We start from the raw sequence: 24,140 nt of genomic DNA, 5'->3' as shown, positions 1-24,140 counted from the left end.
GAAACAATGACAGGAACGTGGGTGGGGCCTTCGAGAAAGGGAGGTGCTCTTCATTATAGGAAATTTTCTCAGTTGTACTTACAGGCGTACCGTCTAGAAATTCCAGAATTTTATTCATTTTTGTGACTAATAAATCGATGTTTAAAAGCATTCTACTTTTGTTTTAGCATTATAGTGCAGTGAACTATTTACTATTCAGAAATTGTGTGCTCAAATATGCAGGACTACATATTTTATTAAGACAATACGCAGATATTGTTAATGCATGTGTCCCACATTAAATACTCCGTTTTATTTTGATGGTGAGAAAATTCAACATTTCAGGCTTTCATCTTTAATAGTTTATCTTTTGAAATAAGCATTTTCAAATACTGCCTTTGACTTTAATGTGCAAGAAAAACGATATAAAAATGGTATGTCATAAAAAACAGGCCTTTAGTTTTAATACATATATGACGCTAAAATGAACAGCAATTATTATATAGCCTACTGTACATTCAAACTATCGACCATCACATGGTTTTTGCAAAGAGCAGAGCAGAAAATAAAAAAGGTGAATAAAAGGCTAAAAATGTAATGTTAAAAAGTATTCTACATGTCTAATTTTACAATATTGTGTAATTCAATTGTTTATCATTTAAAAATTGTCACAAGTTGTCTTTTACAACTTTGAAGGTTTTTTTTTTTTTTAATTAATGTGTGCTTGAATACGGGACTTTGCAGGAGTGCCGGTCTTCTTTCATATTTTCAATATAAAATCGGTTGATAGACTATTTGTAAATAAAAAAAAAGCATTTAATATGTGAAGCTAAAATTTCACAGCAATCAGTATTTTGATTTTAATGCAAATCAGAGTTTGGTTGATTTAAGACGGTGTTGTGACTTAAATGCTGTAATGAAAATCTCTTGCTGTGTTAAACAAAAGAGCACTTGAAAATGGAAAATTTTTTGACACATATGCAACACCAGTCCCATAAATCTATAAAATATAATGACATATTGCTCTCATCCCAATAAAGCCCTGACAGTTTTGATGGAGCACGAACAGGTCCTTCATATAACCCCGTGAGCAGCTTGGGTGCAGAAGAACACCGAGCTTTACGTAGATTCTGTTGGCTGCTGTGCCAAAGTGCGCAAACGTGAAGCAGGAAGGAAAATCTGATACGGAGCCTGTTGTGGACTTCAGGTGTTAGTACTGAGGGACGTGTGAACATAAATATGCCTTGTGGTAATAAGGAGTTCGGGAGCTAAATGCGTTAAAGTTCATTTGGTGTGTGAGGAAGCTTGCGTGTGCGCTCCCGCTCTTTAACAAACCAGTCAGGTGGACCGGGAATCGTCAGGGTGACTCGACGGGACCCACAGCTTTGACACCGCGCTCACAGCTGCTGTGTTCACCGTGTCTGTTGATCTGATGTGTGTTATGCGTGGCAGTGATGGGAACGTCATTGCGCGACGGCTCTACTTTTATGTCGCTTATATCAGATTATCGGTTCATTATCAAATAGCAAACGAATAAAAAGATTATACATACATATTTTAGTATCATTAAACAGGTTCAAATATAAATATGAAAATAGCTGCAAAAGTATAAAACACGTTTTTAAAGTTACGTTTAATTTTATAAAAGGATTTTAAACAATTTTGAGTCTGTTGTAGATTCATTTAATTATTTGATTCAATTATTATTATTTTCTTTTTTAAAGCACAGCAGTGCAGTCACTGCTTGAGCTTCTTGGTCTAAATGCCATTTGGATCCTTTCTGCATGGATTTCTCTGCGAGGGCAATCCAGCTTCTTCCCACAGACATAGGTGTTAGATACCTGGCGATTGTGTGCTGTTCGTGGATGTCAGGTGAATAAAAGGCTTCAACGTACAATTAAAATGTGACTTGTGAATAAATATTCCAAACAACATAGGCCAATTATGCTAACTATGTAAAATTCAGATTTTGACTTTTCTTAATTTCATTTCAATGTATTTATCCATATAAATACATTGCTCAATGTTTTAATATCCTATTATTATAATGAGGACTCCATGTAATCAAACGCTTATTAGTGCTACTTGTGCTGCAAAAGAATTTAAAGGATAGTTTTTACTCCCCTGTAGTGTGTGTGTGTGTGTACGTTACTCTGAGATATCAAAAACATACAACACAAATCTCTCATTTGAAAATCAATTTATTAATAGAGATGGAAAACAACCCATTAATATTAATGTTAGGAAATGCTTTTTACACAACATAAAACAGTTTAATTTCCATTATAAGAGCTGCATCCCTTTAAGTTTAAGAAACTGCGTGTCCAGAGTAAATGCAAACATCTGCTCACTGCCTCCTCAGCGGCGGCAGCAGAAGTATGGCAGAGTCACCGAGACGTCACCACCAAACAAATGATTCTGTTCCCTCATTACAGGATTACAGGCTTCACTTTCCGCTTCATCAGTAACACTTTCTGTAACACTTCAAAAATCAGTGCAACAAACAACAACTGAAGCAAAATCATGCATCTGGACAATTTTTTTTACAAGCTGTAAATATTTGGGCTGAAGTGCACAGTATGAAAATTTTATAAGGTTAAACGACACCTCGCCTATTCTAGTTTGTTTAAACAACAAATGAGGAAGTGACAGGTTATTAGTGTGTCAACAAATGTATGTACGACGATTTTCAACCCTGTTATAGCTGGCAATATTCAAATCTTTTAAATAATGCAGTTTATATTCACCCTCAAATCAAAATTCTACGTCTTCCAAGCTTTTAGTACAAAAGCTTTATTTTTATGCAGGCTGGTCAGTGTGTGAGTCCAGCAAAACGTCGATGTTCCCTCTCACACCCAAGTTAGGATTTGGCAGCTCCTTTTGACACGGCCAAGCCGATGAGGCCTGCTAAACCGGCCACGCCAAGGCCGATTCCCCCGACGATCGCCATGCCGACAAGGCCATCTAGATATCAAGAGGTAAAAGGTCAGGATGTAGTTTTCAAAACACAAGCACTTTTATTATGAAACCATTTAGTGCCTCATTCTTACCTTTCTTTAAAGCCTTATCGATCAGCTTCTCCAGCTCCAGAGCCTGCTTGTTCCCTGGCTCGTTCTTTAGGAGAATGCGGATATACTTGAGAGCTTTTTCATATTCCTGGAGGGAGAAGAGAAAGTCTAGTTTACGGAAGTCCTTCCAAAAGCAGCTCTCATCACTCGACAGCCACCCCTGTAACACCTCCAAGCGATTATCTAAATTAATGGGGAGATAGAGCCATGCCAGTAATTGCCGTGGTCAGTGGGACTTTGGTGACTTTGCTCCATAATAAAGGATCTAAAAACTTTTTTTCTCCTCCTGCTATCCACATCCAGGTTACACAACGCTCCTCGATTGAATGTGCCGGCATGATCGACGTCATCCCTCCAGAGCACTCGAAACAAATGCTGATTCATGTAATGGATACGGCAAACCAAGGATACCACTAAGTTTGCTTATCTGCGTCTTTTTATGTCTCCCACCACAGAGTTCAAACGGTCATGAAGCTCTCACTGCATGCCTGTGATTGGTTCGTTTGTTTACCGCTTCAGCTGTTGATTGGCTTGTTGGGAATGTGGTCAGGGTAACCGCCAGCTTCAGTGGCAAAACTTTTCCACAGATTCATTAAATGGCATGGCATCATTAAAAATGACATTTTTATTCACGCAGGAAAGCATGAAAGAAACCCATCATGTGTTGAAGATCGTCAGGTAAAAGGCATTCATGTACGCTCATTGTGCAAAGTGTAACACAGAAGAGACCGAGGTCATTGTGACCTGCAGACTTTGAAGGTCTGATTAGTTATCTTCCAAGTACGGTGAGTGGGAGGTCAGAGAGGAGCACATTATTGTACTGAAATACAAGTGAGGACATTTCTTTTACAGAGAAGTGGGTGTGATAAGGAAACATTTTCCTAGTAGTGTATGTAACCATGCCTCAGCAGTATTTTAGGATTAGACCAATTAGAAAAACCCTCTGTAAATGCGAACCAATGAGTAAGATGACATGCTTTTAGGGAGGAGCAGGAAGTAAGAGGTAAAGGCAGAGAGAGAAATATTTTGCTCTGCCTGTTAGATTTGACCTTTGCCCTTTCTCTTATCTGAAGATCAAAAGGAGCGTGATACAAAAGCAGAGATTTCTGCAGGTCTGTGTCTTCATTTTGTCTCCCATGAACCTGAACTGAGAAGAAGAAACAAGTGCCACTCACTTTGAGTCTGTAGTTGGCCACTGCAAGGTAGAACAAAAAGTCCCGGGAGTCGTCCTTTGATGCTTTCTGAACCAGTTCTATGAGAAAAACAAACAAACAAACAAACACACTGATTCAAACCAGGAAAGCTGAAAACACACGGAAGCCACAAAGTCACAAGTTACAAGAATAATCACTGTGCAGGTAATGGAGCTGGCTGTGCTGAGCTTTTCCAGTGACGCAGCGCCAGTGCCTAATCCAAAACCAGTTCCACCCATTTATACAGAAAGAAAAAGACCACAAAATTGCTGGTTCCAAAGTTGGAGACGCTGACCTCAGCGACCGCAGGAGGAGCTGCCGCAATGACTCACTGATGACACTCATCATTATCATTATTATTATTTATTTTTTTTATAAGAAAAGAGAGGAAAAAACAACAACAACCAAAAAAAGAAAAAAAAGAAAAAAGAAAAATCTAACAAAAAGACAGTAGGGAAACCACAGCAACAACCAACATGAGCATCAGTAACAGTAAATAATAAATATTGAATGTTACTGAGCAGCATACAGTGCTAATAATGCATAAAATGTTAAGACGCAACAGCCGAGAGTGAGCCAGTACACACCCGAGCACCGAGAACCATCAGTGCACCAGCAGGTGGGGGCACCAGCCACTGGCAGGGAGTATGGTGGGGGAGATGTTCTGAGAGAGGTGGAGTCTAAGACCCGACACAAACATGCATTCCCACCCTCAAAGACACATATGAAAATACTCACACACTCACCCAACATGGAGACACACAGAGCTGTACGCACACACACTCACACTCATCCAGTTCCGGGCACCAGGACCCCTGCAGGGCCAATCCAGCAGCAAATTAGACTCTGATGGTCGCCGCAGCTTAGACTGTACAATTCTTTTATTTGTATTGCTTTTTGTTTCAATACCTGATCGTTAACAGCTGAAACAACACTCAAATCAATAGACTCATTATTTACAAAAAAAGGAAGAAAACCTCCACAAAAATTCTTGATTAAAAAAAGTTATTCCCATTTGAATATTGGAATTTTTGCTGTGTTGAATGACAAATCCCTGAGTTTTGATGTTAAAGAAAATTGACTGTTTTATGTATAAGATTTTACATGGACATGCCAACCTCCTTTATTTATTAGTGCAAGCACAGACCGTGGGTTTAGCACTAGGGCCACCACTAGAGGGGACTGTGAAGTAATTCATAGGTTCACTAAATTTGGACAAACTGTGCTGTCACTACTCAAAATACTAACCAATTACAGGAAGAGTCTATGAATGGGAATAACGGAGCGCTCAACTTATCACACATTTAAGGCTCATCTTAAACAACGGCTGAAACTAAACCAGCTCTGTTCCCACTTTTAACTTATCAAGTCCTTGTTTACTGTAAAGTTTTGAAGTGACCTGCCCTGGGATCACAGTTTACATCTCACACTTTTTGTATACCGATGTCCATTAACAATATAGTTAAATAACTACGGAAAAACAAAAACAATGACAAAAACCCAACAAAAGATTAAACTATTAGTTTGAAACAGTCTATAGCGTACCAACTTTATTCATAAATCACTTTAAAAACAGTCGTAGAACACACAAAGTGCTGTACATAAAAATGAAATTAAAATGAAGTGAAGACAGTACCAATAAAAACTGCAATAAAATAAAAACAAAAACAAGCAAGTATAAAACAATAAAAACAAGCAAGATGCATGTCTCATGCTGGGTTGAAAGTCAGAGAATATAAATGTGCTTTAACATGGGTTTTTGAAATGGACACGTAGCTGACTGTCTAATGTGAAAAGGCAATTTATCCACATAGGAACAACAAGTCAGATGACCAGAGAGCTCGGACAGGAGGGTGGGGATAAAGACAGGCCTAGACCATTTAAGGATTTAAAAACAAATACAAGAACTTGGGCTCTAGAGTGCATAGGCAGCCAGAATAGGTGTAATGTCCCCACAGCACAGCACAGCAGCATTCTGAACCAATATCGAGTCGACAGGGAAGAATGGCTAACTCTAATATTAAGAGCATTACAATAATCCAGCTGAGACATAATAAAAGTAGCTATTACAGTCTCCAGATGAAAGGACAGGTGTCCCCTTTGACAGTTTTCTTAAATGAAAGAAGCTGGAATTAACTACTGTGGCAATATACATGCTCATGTTGAACTGTGGGCTGGTTCTCAAAAAAGTTCAAACTGAATAAGTACAGCACCAGCACTGGGTCAACGGAAAAGAGTCATCAGTAAACCTATACCAAGTCTACAATCCAAGGACATTTCTATAATTTTAGTTAACACAGTTACATTATAACTAATGTTAGGTATGATATTTTGTTAGGGTTTTTTTTTTGTAGCAATGCCAAAGATATAAACATAATTATAACGTTTATATTTCTGTCTGTAAACTCTCTCGATGCACCTAAAAATCTTTAAGAACACATTTTAGAGACTTCTTAACAAAACACATATGAACATGATGCAGGTCTAGGTTTGCTTTGTCGAGTGTCAAACATCAACATCGACTCTGACCGGAGTAGGTGGCACTCACAAGGATCATTTTCTTTGGAAGAAGAGTCACATGATCCATGAAATGCTCTTTTTAGATTGGTCAGCTGCTGTAAACACCAGTCCTTTTGTGGTGCAAGGGAAAGCTCTGGTTAATTTTACGAGTTGATAAACAGCTTCCTGTAACCGTTTATCCTGATTCCCAAAGTTAGGGTATGTGAATCCAGATAGCAGAAAGAAATCCTAGCTATGTTGAACTCGATTTGTAGTACAGGGCCCAGGTTATGTGTTCAGCATCAGTTGCGATGGTGATTTAACGAGGTAAAAAGGAAGCTACTTTGATGACTTAAGCTATCTGGATTTTCAGTACACCGCAAGGGGCACTTGCAAAAATCCTGTTAGCCAACAGAAAAGTAATAACATTATAAGTACATAAGGTGCAGTGGGTGGACTTACCCTCCAAAAGTACAATCCCCTTCTTGATATCCTGTGAGTATTTACTCCTGATCAAACACCAAGCATACTCAAACTTTGTTTCTTTGGTGACAGCACCCTTCGCCAGCTCGCTGTTATATTTCTTCTCAAATTTCTGGAATTATAAAAATTGGCAAAAATGACTGGTTTCATATTTTATTATTATTTATTCATTTACAGAAAAAGTCACTTCGATTGTGTTTATGTTAGCAGATGCCCTGACCCGTCCTCAGTATTGTTTGTTGTGTATCCACGAGCAACAATTACAATGTTCAGCTATTGAGCAGGTAAGTTCACAAAGTAAAGTCTAACATCACTGCCAAACTACATAAGCCATAAACTATTTTATTAGTCGAAACTACGATAACACAGTGTCCGGATGTTCACTCATAAACATGATGATTAGCACGAGCTAGCTACGTGACGCGACAAAGTGCGTGTCGACACGTCACGTTTCTCCCCAGTACCAACGTTTATCGACTGACAGACACCGTGGGGCGACAGGAAAAGTCGCTCATATGCTAAATGTGTGTTTTAATCGCAAGGAAGAAGTTTAATAACGTGAAAACTTACTAGAAGGTCTTCAGGAGCCACCACATCACTCAGTACAGCCTCCATGTTTCCGGAAACTAATTTAAGACACGCCCAGCGTGGTCACATGACAGACACATAAACGTCATCGTGAGATTTCTCTGGTAACGCCTCGCTTACGTAACAAAACAAACAAACAAACAAAAAAAAAACATCAGACGTTTAAACAATAAGCTTTATTGTTTATGGGTAGCTTGGTATCACATTTACATTTATTTATCGTAAAATAACTTCAAAGATGATAGAAGTCTACAGCTTATTTTATTTTTATTTATTATTTATTTAATTGTTTAATTTTGCCATGTCACTGTAAGATCAGCCAAAGAAGGATCTCGCTGAGGTTTCATCAGTTCTTAGCTAGATGTGACGGGGAAAAGGCTAAAGGCAACAGTTCACTGAGGCTGGTTTCTTTGTAAGAGCCGTCCGGCTTGGTCAAGTATACAGTCCAGTCTGATCCAAACTGTGAAACACAGAGAGAGAGCAAAAAAGATATAAAAATATCAGCAAGCAAGGTTTAGAATAGGTCATTTCCAAAATTATAATTTATTCCTAACATAAAGTATTTCAAAGCTCAGACAAGACTCAACAGGAATAAAATATCTTTGGACTGGATTAAATGGCGAGTCTAACAATAATGGGTCATCTTTAACAAAATAAAGTTCATGGATTATATTTCTAAAAGCTACATGTATGTAAACCAGGAGGTTTAGAGTGGTTTGTGTTTTTAATTTTGATTAAAATGGACCATCGGATTACAGAAAACATCCCTTCTAATCACACCGTAAACATCAGCAGATAGATCGCAGGTCAGCAACAACAAAGTATAACCCAACACTGAGAATCACAAGTGGTGGAAAGGGGCGAGACATGCTCAGTGATGTATCATGGTGAATGCACCTTACTAACATCGGGCTGGAGCTACAGGGTGCCACCTTTATGAATGTCGCGTGTCCAGAGATCTTTTATACCTTGCAGTATAACTCTCCTGAACAAATCCAGGTGACACATGATATGATGTGGTATGATATGGGTGTCACTCGCACATATTCGTACATATTTGATCTTCATCAATTTTACTGCAGCACTTTCTTGTTGTTAGTGTCTTTAATGTCTGTAAGTGTGACGTCTCCAGTTCCCCAAAGGTACAATTTTAATTTCTGAAAGGACATATAATAAATCTTATCTAATCTTAAATGTTTATGACAAGATTTTAGGAGGAGAAAATATTCTTTTTTTTGCTGATACAAAGTGCCCTTCACTGTAGCAAAGCTATAACACTTTACTGTTCTAGTTTAACAAGCTTGTAAAATACAGCTTCTCCTGCCGGAAGACACACAGCTACTTCCCACTGTAGATGTGTTTTACAGGGAAGGATGAATATGGGTTCCTGGATTCCTGGGTTACTTTCCTAGATGGGAAAAAATGCCTTAGAGACACCTCCTCACCTCCATGAGGACCTGTCGGCACGCTCCGCATGGTCCAACAAAGCGGTCTTTGATGTCACTGCATAGAGGAGAGGAGAGGATGAGCGCTCGGGAATATGTTGCAACGTGCTTTGTTGAGACTGAGTGTCTTACCATGTCACGGCGATGGCGCTGAACTGTCTGTGGCCCTCCACCACAGCTCTCTGGATGGCAGTCCGCTCGGCACACACCGTCAGTCCGTAAGATGCATTCTCCACATTGCAGCCTGGAATCCTAACAATACTTAGACCCTGGGCTCTTTTACAGCGCTCTACTGGGAGCATTGTAAAATCATATTTGATATCTCCGACTTTTTAAAAGCAATTTTACTTCGTGAGTTGTACACCGTGTCTCACTGTTTTACTGCCTTCTCTTGGTAAGTCAAAATCTGTGATTTGTAAATTGTTTTATAAATAAAGTCTGCCGAAACTATTAAAATATATAAAAAGAATTATGATAGGAAATTGCCTCTGTCAGTTTTATTTACTTTCTATAGAGATCACATTATTGTATTATAACTTCTGCATGCCGTTTTTATTACTGAACCAAGTTACAGACGATAGAATAGAATAGAATAGAACTATTCTTTATTGTCTCTCATTGGGGAAATTCACAGCCAAGTTCAGCTCAGTGCCAGATGAGATTAAAGCGGATTGGATAAGATAAAGTTTATAGGTTTATTCCACGAAATTAAAGTTTCACTGCAGCAGCACATGAGCACATCGGCATTATGAGGAGCTACAAAATCCTGCACAACAAACAAACGATAACATTTACTACAGTGCAATATACACAAACATGTATATTAATTGTGAGTCTGAGTTTATAGACAAACACAAATTCACATATTAGAAGAACAGTCAAATAAAAGTGGAAACTGAATAATGTTATATAGTGAGTAGTATCGGTGGAAGAGTACTTGGGTTAATTTACTGTCGTTCAGAACATACTCCTATGAGTGCACGCTAGAAATAAATTTCAGTGCACTGACTTGCAATCGAATCAGCCTAAGTAAACAAATCTAAATATCAAAACCTAAACTGTATACATGTGAGCATATAAGAAAAATGCTTATATACATGTGATAATTAAGAAAAGTACAGGATCTTAGAAATGAATATAAATATTGTCTCTGGTTTTTGTTGCTTGATTATAAAAACCAGTGCATTAGTACACGAGAAGCATACGAGTACTATAGCTGCTGTTGCTGTTGTGCTGTGGTTTTATCACAACATTTAATCTGCAGATAGACTAATAAGCACATAAAAAGCACTATACTGGCCCTCGAAATGAAGCAACCATTAAAGAAGAATTACCTTTTAATTGCACTTAAGTACAGTAGCCTGCTTGCTTAACTGCACTTTCATCCATTACTTAATGTTACGGTATCTATGACGCCCGCAATTTATGAGCTTGCGAAACACACCCCTGTCTGTTATTACCTGTGATTATGGCGCCATCTGCTGTCAACACGGCCGCACCGACAGGGAAGCGGCTGTATGGACAGTAAGCCTTGTCCCGAGCCTGCAGGCACTTTGAAACGAGCTCCTTTACTTGATCTGCGCATGACAGGCAACAAACCTGTGTGAGCTGTGATTAAACAAATGACCCCCGAGGCTGCTGAGACTCTGTGAGGGCTGAGAGGGGTGCACTTGCCTGTCATTGTAGCTGAAGACGCTTCTGGATTATGTCACCTTAACCAACTACGTTGTCCCGTGACAAAGAAATAAACAATATAAGCTATGGTAATGCAAGTGGCTTTTAATTCAGGTCTGCCGACGGCTGCCAGGGGGTCGCGAGAGTGGCAGGCTTTGTGACAGCTGCACGCGCACTGTTTACCGTTCACGTTATTGGCTGGCAGGGGCGCAGCGTCATCGACCAGACTGGGACCGTTATGTCAGGACTGCAAAGGCCTGACTTTTGGCAAGTTTCTCGCGAGAAAAGTGGGATGAGAATCACTTAAATTTTTAAACAGACAAACAGTAAAACACTCGGAGGTTCTACATCACCAGAAAGTGTGAATAAAGCTGCTGTGGTGTAAGGCAGAGCGGGGCATGTTTACTAGTTTTAGTGCTCGGACATATTTAAGGCATGCAAACTGAACAGATGGAAGAAGAGGCAAGGATTTGTTGTTTCCTCTATTGTTCACCTGTGTTTCCTACATACTTAATAATAAAGTCATCAAGAACTTTCCTAAATTCCATGAGTGGGTTAAACCATCACAATGATTTGAACAAGCATCTCTGTTTTCAAAGCTCTCCGTGCCAGAGGCTTTCATTGTAGTGCAGAGCTGTTCAGTGAACCACACCGCTGCACTAGCTCACACGTTTGTTCATTAAAAAGAACACAGTCACTTGCTAAAAGTACAGATTCTGCTTCCGTGGGTCTCTTATACACTTTGCTCCTGTGCGAATTACATTCGCTTTGCAGTCTAGTGTTTTCTAAAGAGATGTGGTGGCGGTTTAATGCAGTCATAGCTGCTGGCAGGTACTCAACGCTTCACATTATTATAATTTGTTTTATTATTTTTTAAATTCCAAAACAAGTTCTTCTGCTCTAGATGAATATCTAAATATTAAAGCTTCCAGTTTGGATTTGGGAGACAGACACTCTTTCTACTTACTTTTTTGATAAAGCTAGTTACTGCTGGATCAGGTGACCCTGAATGCTGCTGGAGGTTTCTTCCTGTTAAAAGGGAGTTTTAACAGGAATATAAATAAAACCGAACTGAAATTGAATAGATTGCTTTTAGTGAAAAATTATTTGCTCATTTTGAATGAGACACGTTTCCTGTAAAGTGGCATGAACTCAAAAATATTTATGCCCATGTTAAGTAATTTGATTACATGTAAAAGAAATGTCCCTGTAATTTTGTTATGTAAGTACAATGGAAAGATTTAAATGAAATGGAAATTTACTTATACAGTCAATTTACAACAAGCACTTTTCATTAATGATTAATTATTTCAAAAATAAATCAAACTTAGATTTCGTATTTGTCAGCTGCATTTTATTCAGAATTATTGCTTCATGTTTACGAGGGCAAATAGTCTTTTTATAGTGACATGTTTATCAGTGTGGTGAATCGCTGTCATGCAGCACAGTGCGTAGAGGTGATTCAGTGCTTTCTTGAGTGACAGAGAATTGTAAATGTGTCAGCAGTTCCTGGGCTCCTCTGTCATACTTGCTGCATTTTGAAATTCAGAAAATATTTTCGGTGGGTGGCAGGTCTGAGATGGATTCAGGCCTTTTTGAAACCCGGCTGGTGTACTTGCAGAATGTGCATTGGCATCATCCTTCCCTGTGAACCCCCTAGGTACCATCACAGGTGATGGAGTTTGACCTGAGTGCTGATACTTTCATAGTTGTGAGTTCACGCAGTCATTTCTAGTACACATTCTTGTCTTCTCTCTTTTTTTATATGCTGTCCAGACTCTGAGCCCAAGGGATCTGGACATTTAGTACTCTTTCTGAGTGACTGAATGAGTGATTGATTCATCAGGTGCATGGAAAAAATCGTTATCAGCACACCCTTCAATCATGGGTGGACTGATATGAGCAGATGGTGGAATGTGCTTTTATGACACTATCATTTGTTATATTGATAGATGCTATAAATGTAGTCAATGTGAGCTGATTAACCCCTTCTATAGTTTAAAAAGGTAAAACTGAGCAGAAATTAAAGTAAAACAAGTCAGCAAACAATGATGATTCGTGTTGGATGAAACTTAAGGCAGCGGGATGTTGTGTTTCAAGTGCTGAGCTGTTTGGTTTAAATCTTTACTGCAATGCTTAAAAACATTACAAAAATCTTTACAGAATGTTATAGGTAACCAATCAGCTCGAGTCCTGACATTTCATAATGTTTTTAAGTGTGCTTCACATGACATTGTTCATTTCAGAGCTGTGTGAAATCATACAACAATGGTGATCTGGCGGTTTTCTCCCAGCCTCGTTAAGACTAAATGCACCGATCTCTCAGAGAGATCACCACAAAATCCCAAGAGAACATTCATCCACAATATTAATTTTACTAGACTGCATTCAATATCAGATTTAGACACTGGATTTGGCAGATGAAGCAAAAGACACCGTGCTCCACCAGTTTCGTTAAGCTTGGTAGACACACTCATCAGGATGTACAGTAAGCCAAGCCCTTTTCTCTTTGCAGTAATGACCTCAGATCTTCAACAGGCATTTAAGAGAACAATAAAGCTATCTAAACAAACACAATTACTCTCACAATTACACACACATACACAGCCCCCCCCCCCCGTTCCATGTAGTCTATCAGTGGTTCACTTTTTTTTCTGGTTAACTTTACATTACAGATATAAGTCTCTACCTCAAGACTTTCATCTTTATCTAAGACGTGTGAGGAGACGCCCAGCTCTGACGTCATAGATCAGTAGCACCCACGCCAACATCTGGCCTTTGTTCCCTCTCTGTTCCCCGCTGTAACGGTCACTGCTTGTATTTGAGTTTCGTGGCGTGAGCCGCCACAGGTGATCTTCTCTCTCTCGCTCTCTTTCGCTCTCTCTTTCTCTCTCGTTCACCTCCTCTTTTTGGTTTCCTGCACTTTTCACCGACTTCCTCTTGAGAGGAGAGTCAGATCCACAGAGCAGCCAAGTGAAAGAAAAAAAGAAGCTGAAGCCATGTGTTGTACAGGAAAGTGCGCCCGCCTGGTGGGCCTGATCCTGCTGCCTTCAGCCTTCATCTGCATCATCTCCAACCTGCTGCTTTTCTTCCCCGACGGGAAGCAACTGAAGACCAGTGAGATCTCCACCGAGGTCTGGCTCATGGGGGGGCTCCTTGGAGGAGGCCTGATTGTGAGTAAACCAGTTCCACGCAGAGAGTCTGGTGAAATGTTTTATTGCTCATTTTTATTGGGTTTTTCAGCCATTACGTTTCGTAGTATAAACTAGTAAAGTTAAACTGCTTACGTTTATTGAGTTTTATTGAGAATTACTACTGTATGATCCTTTTTAGATTAGAATAGAGTTTTGTTCGATTATTTTTATTAATAGTACACGGCTCTTTGGCTCTATCAGCCTATTAGTGGTTTGGGGTTCAGCGTGATGTTATTATTTGACTTGTCATATGTAAAACCAGTAAAAGCAGCACCATTAACAATGGTTAAGGATTATTTTAAAGATGTGTTATGACTCACTGAGTAAACATTTTAAATTCTAGCTCAGCTTATGTGTACATAGAACATGCTTTAGACGCCAAAACACTGAAGAAGAATGTAAATGTAAGTCATTCTGAAAATAAATAATGAATGTAACCAAATCACACCACTCATATAAAGGATCTTTAATAATAAAAATAATAATAAATTTACTTAAATGCATTACTAAAGTATTTATGCTGCTGTAATTGAGATAGAAATGTTGTAGCGTTTACATTAATTTGCCAGCTTTCATTACTTTAGTTTCCTTAATGCTATTAAAGAAGCTAAAGTAGTTAAATTGTATTACACTTCCCTTATTAAAAGGGGACTATCTTGACATTGTATGAGCTATCACTATCAATAAATAATTCATAAATATTTAATCTTTTGATTCTCAGAGAGAGCTGGCCATTGTACTTCAGTATAACATTTCAGTTCAGACCAGGAAGTTTGATCCCTTTCGTCTAACTTTGGGATGTCGCTGCCTGCTGGGTAAACCTTGATGCAGGATTTACAAATATTTGGTTTGATAGATAAGCGAACATACACACACACACACACACAATTTTGCACATGCGCACACACAAATAAGTATGTAACCTGTGGGTGGACCCAAAGAAATAGAAAAAAAAAAACGTTTTTTGAGAGAATTCATCAACAACAAAAACAGTTTTTTGATAGCAGATGTAATGTTTCACCTCTGCACCTGTCAGATGCTGTGTCCGAGCTGTTCAGCTATCAGGGCCGGGGGCAAGGGTTGCTGTGGAAAAGGTTGCTGTGGCAACCGCTGCCGGGTGAGTGAAATCATTTGAAAGATTTATTGCATTTCCATGTTACACAATACTGCTGTGTGTGTGTGTGTCTGATAATGAAGTGTAATAAAAGGTATATATAAGTCCAAAGGACAAGCTTTAGTGCATGATCATGTTCTTAGATGATCACAATTAATGAGCCTAGATGCTCTGTTTGAAGTGCGCCTGACAAAGAGAATCATTTGTACTTTAACAATAAGTATTTAAAGTTTTGCTGAAGATGTTTTGCAGAAGTACAGCTCTTTATCTGAATTCCAAATCCTCACTTCTCTTTGATTATTAGGAACTACATTGCTAATTACAGAAGTGAGGAGCCATTAAGTCTGAATGACCAGACAGCAATTTTTAAAAATATGCACTGCTTCGAAATTCAGTTTTGTATGTTAGGGTTGCAGTTTTTCAACACTTAGAAAGAAAAAGTGAAATAAAAAATTTACGTTTTCAGTGAAAGGCTGCTAACTTTGGAGGCAGTACGACCCTCTGGGTTAATTATACGCACTGAGACCATAAATGGCTAACTTTGAGTAAGCATAGGCAGAAAGCCACTATGTGCATGTGCTGTTCATGTGACATCCACAGTCAGTAACACATCACAGACGTACATTTTGCAATTCCTTTTTATTTTGGGAAGATAACCTTGCAGTGATATCAACAACAGTACATAAAGGGGTTAGTAAATTCATCAGATTACCTGCCATAAAACAAGAAAACACAAATATTGATTTTTAATACAAAAAACATGTTTAAAGCTAGAAATGTTTTTTTAAATTTATTGGGCAAATACACATTAGATTTTTATATTAGCAAGGAATCAATTTTTGTGTAAAACTGACTATTTAAAATTCCTGGATAACAAAATTACTTATATTTTAGCATTAAAAATGTAATTTTGATTAAAAAGCTTGTGTGTACCGGTGGATTAACCCGTTACAGGCACTATAACAGAAACTTTTTTTTGTTATTACCAAGACTGTTAATTTAGGACAACTGTGGCCGAAGCCTTACACTGGTTTGCAGTTTAATACATTTTTAAGCATTGTTTATATTTTATATATTGAATAAAAGCCATAAAATATGATCTTGGTTAATTAGTGAACTAATAATTTTTCTACAGGGAATAAAATAAATGTTTGTGCTTAGTTTGACTCATAGTCCACCTGCTTGAATTGATAATGTTGTAGTTTTAGGGCATAATTATTTATATTTTTGCAAGTTTTTTGAAAAATAGGTAAAAAACAAACAAAAAGGGAATCACTTTTCTCTTTGAAATAGAAGTTAAGTGACAGAAGTTCACACTATTTCACGCCCTGCCCCTGGACTTTAATAAAAACCTCAATATGGAAACCAAAACCCTTACAGTAAATATTTAAGCTATATATATATGTTATATGCTTCACAAAATCTCTGTGTTTCCTACAGTGATTCATGGCTCCTTCCACTTGTTTTCCACATTAAGTTTGAGTAAAATAAATATGAAGCTGTCTCAGAAAAGTGAAAAAAGGGGAGAGCTGTATTAAACACACACACACATATATAAGAATTAAGTTATTTTCTTTTCTAAATTTGGCTCATATTACCTGGATGGTCATGCATGAAAGAAATGATGAATGACAGGAAAGAGATCACCTAAAAAAATCTCTAAAGAACAAACACACTTGTACAATTACAATAACTCATAATCTCTTGCATGAGTGAAAAAACACCTAAATGTTATCATCTTTCTTTTAGATGTTCAGCTCGGTCATATCCTCCGCCGTCGGCGTTCTTGGAGGGATTTACTGCACCAGTGTCGCCTCAGCTGGGTTGGCTGTTGGACCCAAGTGCCAGGTGGAAAGTGGCGACTGGGAGTACCCCTTTAAAGACACGGGCAAGTGAGTGTTCCACCTTCATCATTATATTTTTAAATGTACTTTTTGATAAGCACTGAAACAGCAGATTGAACCAGTAATTATAGTCTTGACTGATACCCTTGAGGCAGATAAAATATATACATTTCCTTTGGCAGTTATTCTTCTTTTCTCTTAAGTTATATTTAACTGCTTTAGCTTTCTTTGAGAAGCACCAAAATATATAATCATTACTATATTATTTTTCTTCCTTTGGCTGTTTTGTTAGAGTTTGGCACAGAGTATCACCCTATCCCTAACATCCCGCTCTGTCACACCAACCCTCTAACATGTCCTCCTTTACAACATCCATGAACCTCCTCTGAGGTCTTCCTCTTTTCCTCCTGCCTGATGGCTGCATCTTCATCTTCCTTTGTGCACTATATCCACTATCCCTCCAATGTACAGCTCAGCTTCCTGTCTTTTTATCAGTGCCACCTTCTCTACGTCACCTTCCCCTTTCACCCCTATCCTGCAATACTCTTAAAGTCCAGTAGGTGGCACAGCGAGCCAGTATGTTCCATCACGTGTCCTAAGCTTGGGTTTGGAAACTGATGTTGAGAACATTCAGCCACTTGTTCTCATCACCTGTTTCTTGACCTTTTTAAACATTTGCAATATTCATCGATACTCAGATGGAATTAAAACGGTTACATAAGCATCCACCCGAAGTGATCGTCACCGCCGAGTCATTTTACAAGCAGGTGATAAAGGCCCATTATGCAATTGGGACAACTGTTAATAAATATGAGCTTGTTGTTAATATTCAGGCTTGTCTGTGATGACAGCAGTTTAAAGGGCAAACCAAGAAAAACAAGTCTGATTACACAATACATGGTGGGATATTAACATGTGACCTGGGCTTATCCTTCCTCCAGAAAACTTTAAGTTCCTCTTTCTCGTTTCTGTTCTGTCAACTGTCGATTTTTAGCCCAAACTATTTTGCTATTTAATATCTCTAACAGTGCTGAGAGGATGATGTGAAAAACAAGAAGTGATTATTCTCTCAGATCATAAGACATGCTCTATATCTGCTGCGAGGAAGGAGGCTGGGAAAGAAGCCTTTGTGTTTGCTGTCTGTGTCACTATGAATAGGGTGCGATAAGATATCAAATTGAGGAAACAAATTTTTCAGAATTCTAGATTGCAAAAAGGGAAATGATTCATTTACGTATCAGTGTATTTTGGTTTACTTTGTTGTTTTGTAATGTATTCTGTACTTCTGTGATGCCGTTTAGAGGAAAGGAAAGCTTTAACCTTCAACAGCCTTTAAATAAAGTTTGAAGATGTCATATATAAATATTTACTGCCTGCAGAGTAAACGCTGATCAAGCACTGTCCTGCAGTGATAGTGTTTAACGTGAAAGGGAATTTCAAGAAAAGATACTGCAGGATGTTGATCACTGAAAAACTTTAACTAATATAAATTCGCCCCATGAGCAGCGGTCACAAAGAGAGAAATCAGGGACATAACCTTACTTTTGCATGTTCAGACTGTGCAAGTTGGACATTGTGACTCATTTTCAGTTTACTGAACAGCTGTTTACTGCTGTTCTTGGTAACCCTCGCTGTTGAGCCTGTAACAAAATGCAATCCTGTGAAAAACCTAAGCTCAAAGCCTCTTCCCGTAAAAAGAGCATCCCAGCACTACTTAGGGTTGCAAAGCTGCATCTGAACGAGCCACAAGACTTCTGGAACAATGTCCTTCAGACAGATGAGACCAAATTTGCGATGTCTGGACATAATGCACAGTGCTGCATTTGGTAAAAACCAAACACAGCATATAAACAAAAATGCCTCATACCAGCTGTCGGCACGGCGGTGGTGGGGTGATGGTTTTGGCTTCTTTTGCAGTCACTGGACCTGGGCAGCTTGCATTTGTTGATCCAGCCAGGTCCTATTGAGCTGTGTGAAGTATTTTTTTCACATGATTGTAGCAATAATGAAATAATGTTCTAAAATATCAAATTATATCATATATAATCTTTGATTTTTCAAACAAACAAGATGTTCGTGAGATTTTGAGCCGTGGCATAGACTTGTTTTTTCTTGTCTGGACTTGATTAACCTGTTTCCAGTCTTTGTGTTGATTTAAGGGGATGTGAGAGCTGGATTGAACACATATCAGCAAGAAAGAAAATATATATTATTTCTCAGAAGTAATCCTTTAATATTTATGTAAATAAGTAAGGTTGAAAAGTTTTTGATTACAACTCCCTTTCTTTCTCCACCTCACACTTTTTTCTCCTTCTTTTCCACCATCACCGCTTTTTCTTCACTTCCCCATCCCCATCCATATTTTCATTAATGCTGTTAGTATGAGCTCTGGTCACTGCTTATGCTCCACTGCTCCTCTCCTTCACAGGGGCAATGGGAGCTACCTTGTAAACCAGGATATGTGGACTACGTGTGTGCACCCTAAAAACATAGTGCTGTGGAACATCGTTCTGTTCTCCATCCTGCTGGCCATGGGCTTGCTGCAGATTGTGCTCTGCGGCCTCCAGGCGATCAACGGCTGTTTGGGATGCATCTGCGGGGACTGTCGGGACAGCAAGGACGTAAGTGAACGAATCCTAAACCTCTGCCTGAGCTGGGCAAGGGTAGAGGAATTCCTTCTAATCACTTGAGTGTATTTGTGAGTCTCAGAGGTCAGATGTTCGAGGCAGTAAAATTGTAAACAGTTTATTCAAACATGAGAGTCGTAGCGACGGCTCACTAATGTGCTGTAGCTTGTTTGGTTGCTGGAACTGAGTCAGCTCTTCTCAGCAACTCCATTTATGGCCTTTGGCTATTTTGTACTTCCAGACTGAATTTCTTTAGAACTGTTGGATTGCGGTTCATGACTTCCATCCAGCCTGTCAGCGATGACAAAAACAAGTTTTGTAGTTTGGATCCTGTGTTGATAAATGAAGTGAGGAGTTTGGCTGTTTTGGGAACGTTTCTGCACAGGAAAAGGGCTCCCAGTGGGGACGGAAACAGCACTAATTTAAAGGAATTTTTAAGCATTTTGGGAAACAAGGTCTAAAAAAATCTATATTTTGTATTATTAAACTAATTTAGACTGCAGACTGTATAAAAGCTCTAGGAAAAGAAAAGGTGAAGCCAGTGTATATGTGCCCTAACCCTTAATACCTCTAATATCCAGCAGGGGGCGACTCCTCTGGTTGTATAAAGAAAATGCACCTTTTTTATGCTTGTTTTATTTTTTTTTCAATTAATAATTAATTTTATAAATTACGTTCCTGTGCAGGGTAAAATAGCTGATAAAGCAGGTTGTGATTCAGAACATGAGCGTCAGATATTCAGGAAAGAAAAAAAATTGTAAATTAACAAAAACTTTCTGGTTTATAATCACAAGACAGTCTGAACAATGAGATTACAGAATTTTTTCTTCACTGTAAGATGGGTTTGACACCGCTGCTTCAGAACATAGGTGCTCAAGCTGCTGCCATGTGGGAACAGCAGGCACCACAGGCCCTCTGGTTCTCAGTCACACCCGCCTCTCGCTTGTTTAGTGCTATGTTGTTCTAGAAGATACTTCAAGGAGTGAGCACATTATACACTTTGTTTCAGGGCTGTGTTCAGTAAACAAATTAATTTCACAGTAGTGCACGATGCATTATTTCACTAACCTAAACCATCCTCACATCCAAATGTAATCACAAATGATTTCAAAAACAGCCAAAATGCAAAACTCGAGTGCAAAAATGGTCGTCTAACTCTCTGGTAACCTTTTCAATGTATCTTTTTACAGAGCAGTTTATGGCTGATGTACAAATTGATTGATTGATTGATTGATTGATTGATATGAGACATAATGTGTCATTTGTAGGTTTCAGTTGCTGTGAACAGGATCTTCATACTTTTGTGCAGAGCCAAGCTAATTTTATCTCTTGTTTGTCTTTAGTCGTTATGCAATCTGAAACCTCTGCTTGTTTGTGTTTGTAGTGCAAATTCACAAATAAGCACATTTCCCCAAAAGTGCAATGAGTGCATGTAACATAAAAATCCAAACTTGCACAAAGAAATCTAAAGCTAAAACACCAAACTCAACAATAAAGGGTTAGTTTAAACAAAAACTTTTAAGGTCATAAAAACATTCCCATGTCTCAGATATTTCAGATAATATTTTCCAATATCTTCCTCTTGATGCAGCAGCTAAAAGAATTACTCAAAAAATACATGATGTAAAAGCAGTGACAGATTTCTTTCCATGAAGGTACAATAAGTAAACCAGCAGCTTGACAGAAAACATGGTAAAGGTCAAAATTCATAAACACCAACATGAACTGTACAAACGACAAGACAAATCCACACGCTAAAGATTAAGCTCACATTTAGCACACGGTTAAACATCTACTGATGACCTGCGTTTTTCTACTTATCTTTAGACATTATATCCAAAGTATGTAGCAATGTGCTTCGGTGGAAACTTGTCCAGAACGTCCATATTCACATGTGAACTGTATCATCAGATGAATACATATTAACACGGTTCTCCAGTTTATTAACACCCCTGTTAGTCATTTGAGAGCCGGCGTCCTGTCCAATATGTTAACTGAACATGTGACATTTGTCCTGTTGCAGGATGACGGTGGACTGTAAGGGTGAAGAAGACAATCCTGCTGTGACTGGCCTCCAAAAGGGCCCCCACACTTTTCTCCACTGGTGCCGATTCTGTGAAGAAGCTCATCGACTCGCTTTTGTTTCCTCTTTCCAGAATGTGTCAAAACCGAACTCCATTATTTTGTGAATTGCAATCTTCTTGTTTGTATCTGCCAACTTAATTCCTTTAACTGAAATAATTTATGAAATAAGGAGTAATTCCTGTGCTGAGGAATCAATGCAGGATGGATATGAATAAATTGTAAATAACTGTTTTATGTGGATTTACACTGTATACCAGGTAAATGTGAAAATGTGATCAAAGCTATAAAAAATAAAGACAGCATATTTTTAAATTACGCTGGATTTGCTCTTCATTATGCAGCAGCGCTCAACACTTCATCTAGAGGAGTGCTGCTTTACTAAGCCTCATTATCAGCAAGAGATTGTTTCAGAAAGGTGTCAGACCCCATGGTTGAGTACTTTTAAACCACGCCATCGCTATTACAAAGACTTTCAGACATTTCGTCTAACAACAACTCGTGCACGAGCCTATGGTACTACATTTATCACCAATCTGGTGGCTGTTGCCAATCTGAACTGTAATAATGGTTCCCTGCTATGATTATAATCCACACCCAAATTATGAGCTATTACACAGAACTAACACAAGCCTTCAGACACACTGTGTGGAGCATTGCTACAGCAGATACAGCTCTCACAGCAGCATTAACACATATTTCAGGATGCAAACATCTATATACACACAGTAATATAAAGATGTTACCTTGGACGTGCTGGTTGTGAATTCTGTGCCTGAGATGACCGTATCAGTAACATCCATCATCTACAACATCATGCAGATCCAAATGAAGAATAAAAGGTGGATCAACCTCACTGTGTGTGAAATGAGCATCCACAGCAGCATCACATATAGATCACAGATCCACTGTAACCTGTTACTCATCATCTGACTCCAGCTCTGTGTCCATGACCGTGTGTTTGTTTTTTATACAAGTGTCAGTGGAAGTGTTGCTGTACCTGCATGTCCAACACCACATGTTGTTATTGTTCAGCAGCTGTTGCCTGTACCTGTCTCTACTGTATCCTCTGCACTTATGTTACTATGAGCTGTCAGAATAATGGTCCAAGGAAATGTATTTATGCCAGATGTTTTCTTTAATGTCTTTGGCTTTTAAAATGTGCATCTAACCCCTACCCCCCAAAACAGTTATTTAACTTAAATGTGTTAAAGGTGCATATGTTTTTTTCCCTCCAGAGTCAAATTCAGAGGGTAGTTATTTTATAAAACTGGAGATTATTAGTTATGTGGCATCCTCACACAGTGGCATCTCCCTCACTTTACAGGGCTGAACTGTGACTCTGTCGAACATAAGAATCAGCTGCCAAAGATTCAAGTCTGGTCCAAAGGATAACTTTGGAAAATGTGAACGAAGGATACATTTTAACTGTATTTTCACAGGTTTTACAGCATTTCTACCTTCCCCCAATGGCCATTCATACCTCGCCAAAATAAAATTAACAGATAAACATTTAGAAGAAAGTTCCTTTTTTTTCACTGTCTCCTATAGATATTTATGATTTTTACAGGGTTCCCCATAAAAAAACAAAAAGAGGAAATCCTTTTAACTAACAAACATTTCCTGTTGTCTAATTTCAGGACAGTCAGAGTTCTGAGCTAACATGACTTTTACTATATTTTTTACAAATTTATTTCTTACAGCTTAAGCCCAAAGCAGCAATCTTTACACCGACAGATGATTTTCACTGGTCTGGCCCGCTTAAGATCAAACTTGGCTGCATGTGGCCAATAATGAAAAATGAATCTGACATCCCGGCCTTAACCTGCAGCTGATTTTACCCCAGTATTAAACCCTACTATTTGTTACAGACTTCTTTCTTATCTCCAAAAACTCAGTCATGCCCTCACAATGTGACTGCGCAGTAAACACACACACAGAGCTATAACAGAAGTCTCTGCACTGTGTCACCAGTTAACTCTGATTATCCAGAAGAACTTGAACACATCAAAGTTAGCAACTCTGTAAATTACTCATCCTGTTTCTGTGTAGTGAGAGAGCCAGCTGTAACAAGATTATTTTGATTAGACACAAGGCCAAAGGTCAGAACGCCCCCTGTGGACACTGGGAGCACTGCAGATGTACACAGTCTGCGGAAGGAGTGCCAGTTAGTGTAGGTGCAGGTTAAGCTCGTAATCTTTTGCTGCCTGGAGCAGCTTCGTGGTAATTGTTACCTAACTTTCAAGGTAAAAGCCTGTTGTGAGACTGCACCCAGGTAAATATAGACACGCTCTCTTAGGACATGCCAAATAACCCAAAGCTGTATCTGTAAGGTAGGCTGAGCCCCTTT

General features: G+C 38.7%; 3 protein-coding genes across 4 annotated transcripts; 1 reads left to right on the top strand and 2 right to left on the bottom strand.

Moving 5' to 3' along the window:
* Positions 1-2,771: 2,771 nt before the first annotated feature.
* On the bottom strand, positions 2,772-7,915 carry fis1 (fission, mitochondrial 1). The gene is made up of 5 exons (XM_063464308.1): positions 7,793-7,915; positions 7,202-7,334; positions 4,223-4,299; positions 3,030-3,135; positions 2,772-2,943 (listed from the first exon to the last, which is right to left on the bottom strand). Exons 1-5 carry the CDS (start codon positions 7,835-7,837, stop codon positions 2,840-2,842), a joined length of 465 nt encoding a protein of 154 aa, XP_063320378.1. The 5' UTR covers positions 7,838-7,915; the 3' UTR covers positions 2,772-2,839.
* An 89-nt stretch (positions 7,916-8,004) lies between these two features.
* Positions 8,005-11,087, bottom strand: zgc:103586. Of its 2 annotated transcripts, none has more exons than XM_063464290.1 (5): positions 10,930-11,087; positions 10,716-10,832; positions 9,388-9,547; positions 9,256-9,313; positions 8,005-8,270 (listed from the first exon to the last, which is right to left on the bottom strand). In XM_063464290.1, exons 1-5 carry the CDS (start codon positions 10,934-10,936, stop codon positions 8,157-8,159), a joined length of 456 nt encoding a protein of 151 aa, XP_063320360.1. In that variant the 5' UTR covers positions 10,937-11,087; the 3' UTR covers positions 8,005-8,156. The 2 variants fall into 2 exon arrangements, with proteins under 2 accessions (XP_063320360.1, XP_063320368.1); XM_063464298.1 differs by having other exon boundaries at positions 8,013-8,270; positions 9,388-9,499.
* A 2,841-nt stretch (positions 11,088-13,928) lies between these two features.
* tm4sf5 (transmembrane 4 L six family member 5) lies at positions 13,929-21,812 on the top strand. The gene is made up of 5 exons (XM_063464277.1): positions 13,929-14,102; positions 15,160-15,240; positions 16,987-17,129; positions 19,510-19,702; positions 21,732-21,812. The coding sequence occupies exons 1-5, from the start codon at positions 13,929-13,931 to the stop codon at positions 21,747-21,749; spliced, it is 609 nt and encodes a 202-aa protein (XP_063320347.1). The 3' UTR covers positions 21,750-21,812.
* Positions 21,813-24,140: the final 2,328 nt, after the last annotated feature.

This window comes from Pelmatolapia mariae, linkage group LG3_W (assembly GCF_036321145.2).
Source record: "Pelmatolapia mariae isolate MD_Pm_ZW linkage group LG3_W, Pm_UMD_F_2, whole genome shotgun sequence".
NCBI lineage: Eukaryota > Metazoa > Chordata > Actinopteri > Cichliformes > Cichlidae > Pelmatolapia > Pelmatolapia mariae.
The sequence above is the reverse complement of the archived record's forward strand: the minus strand, read 5'-3'. Positions and strand labels throughout refer to the sequence as shown.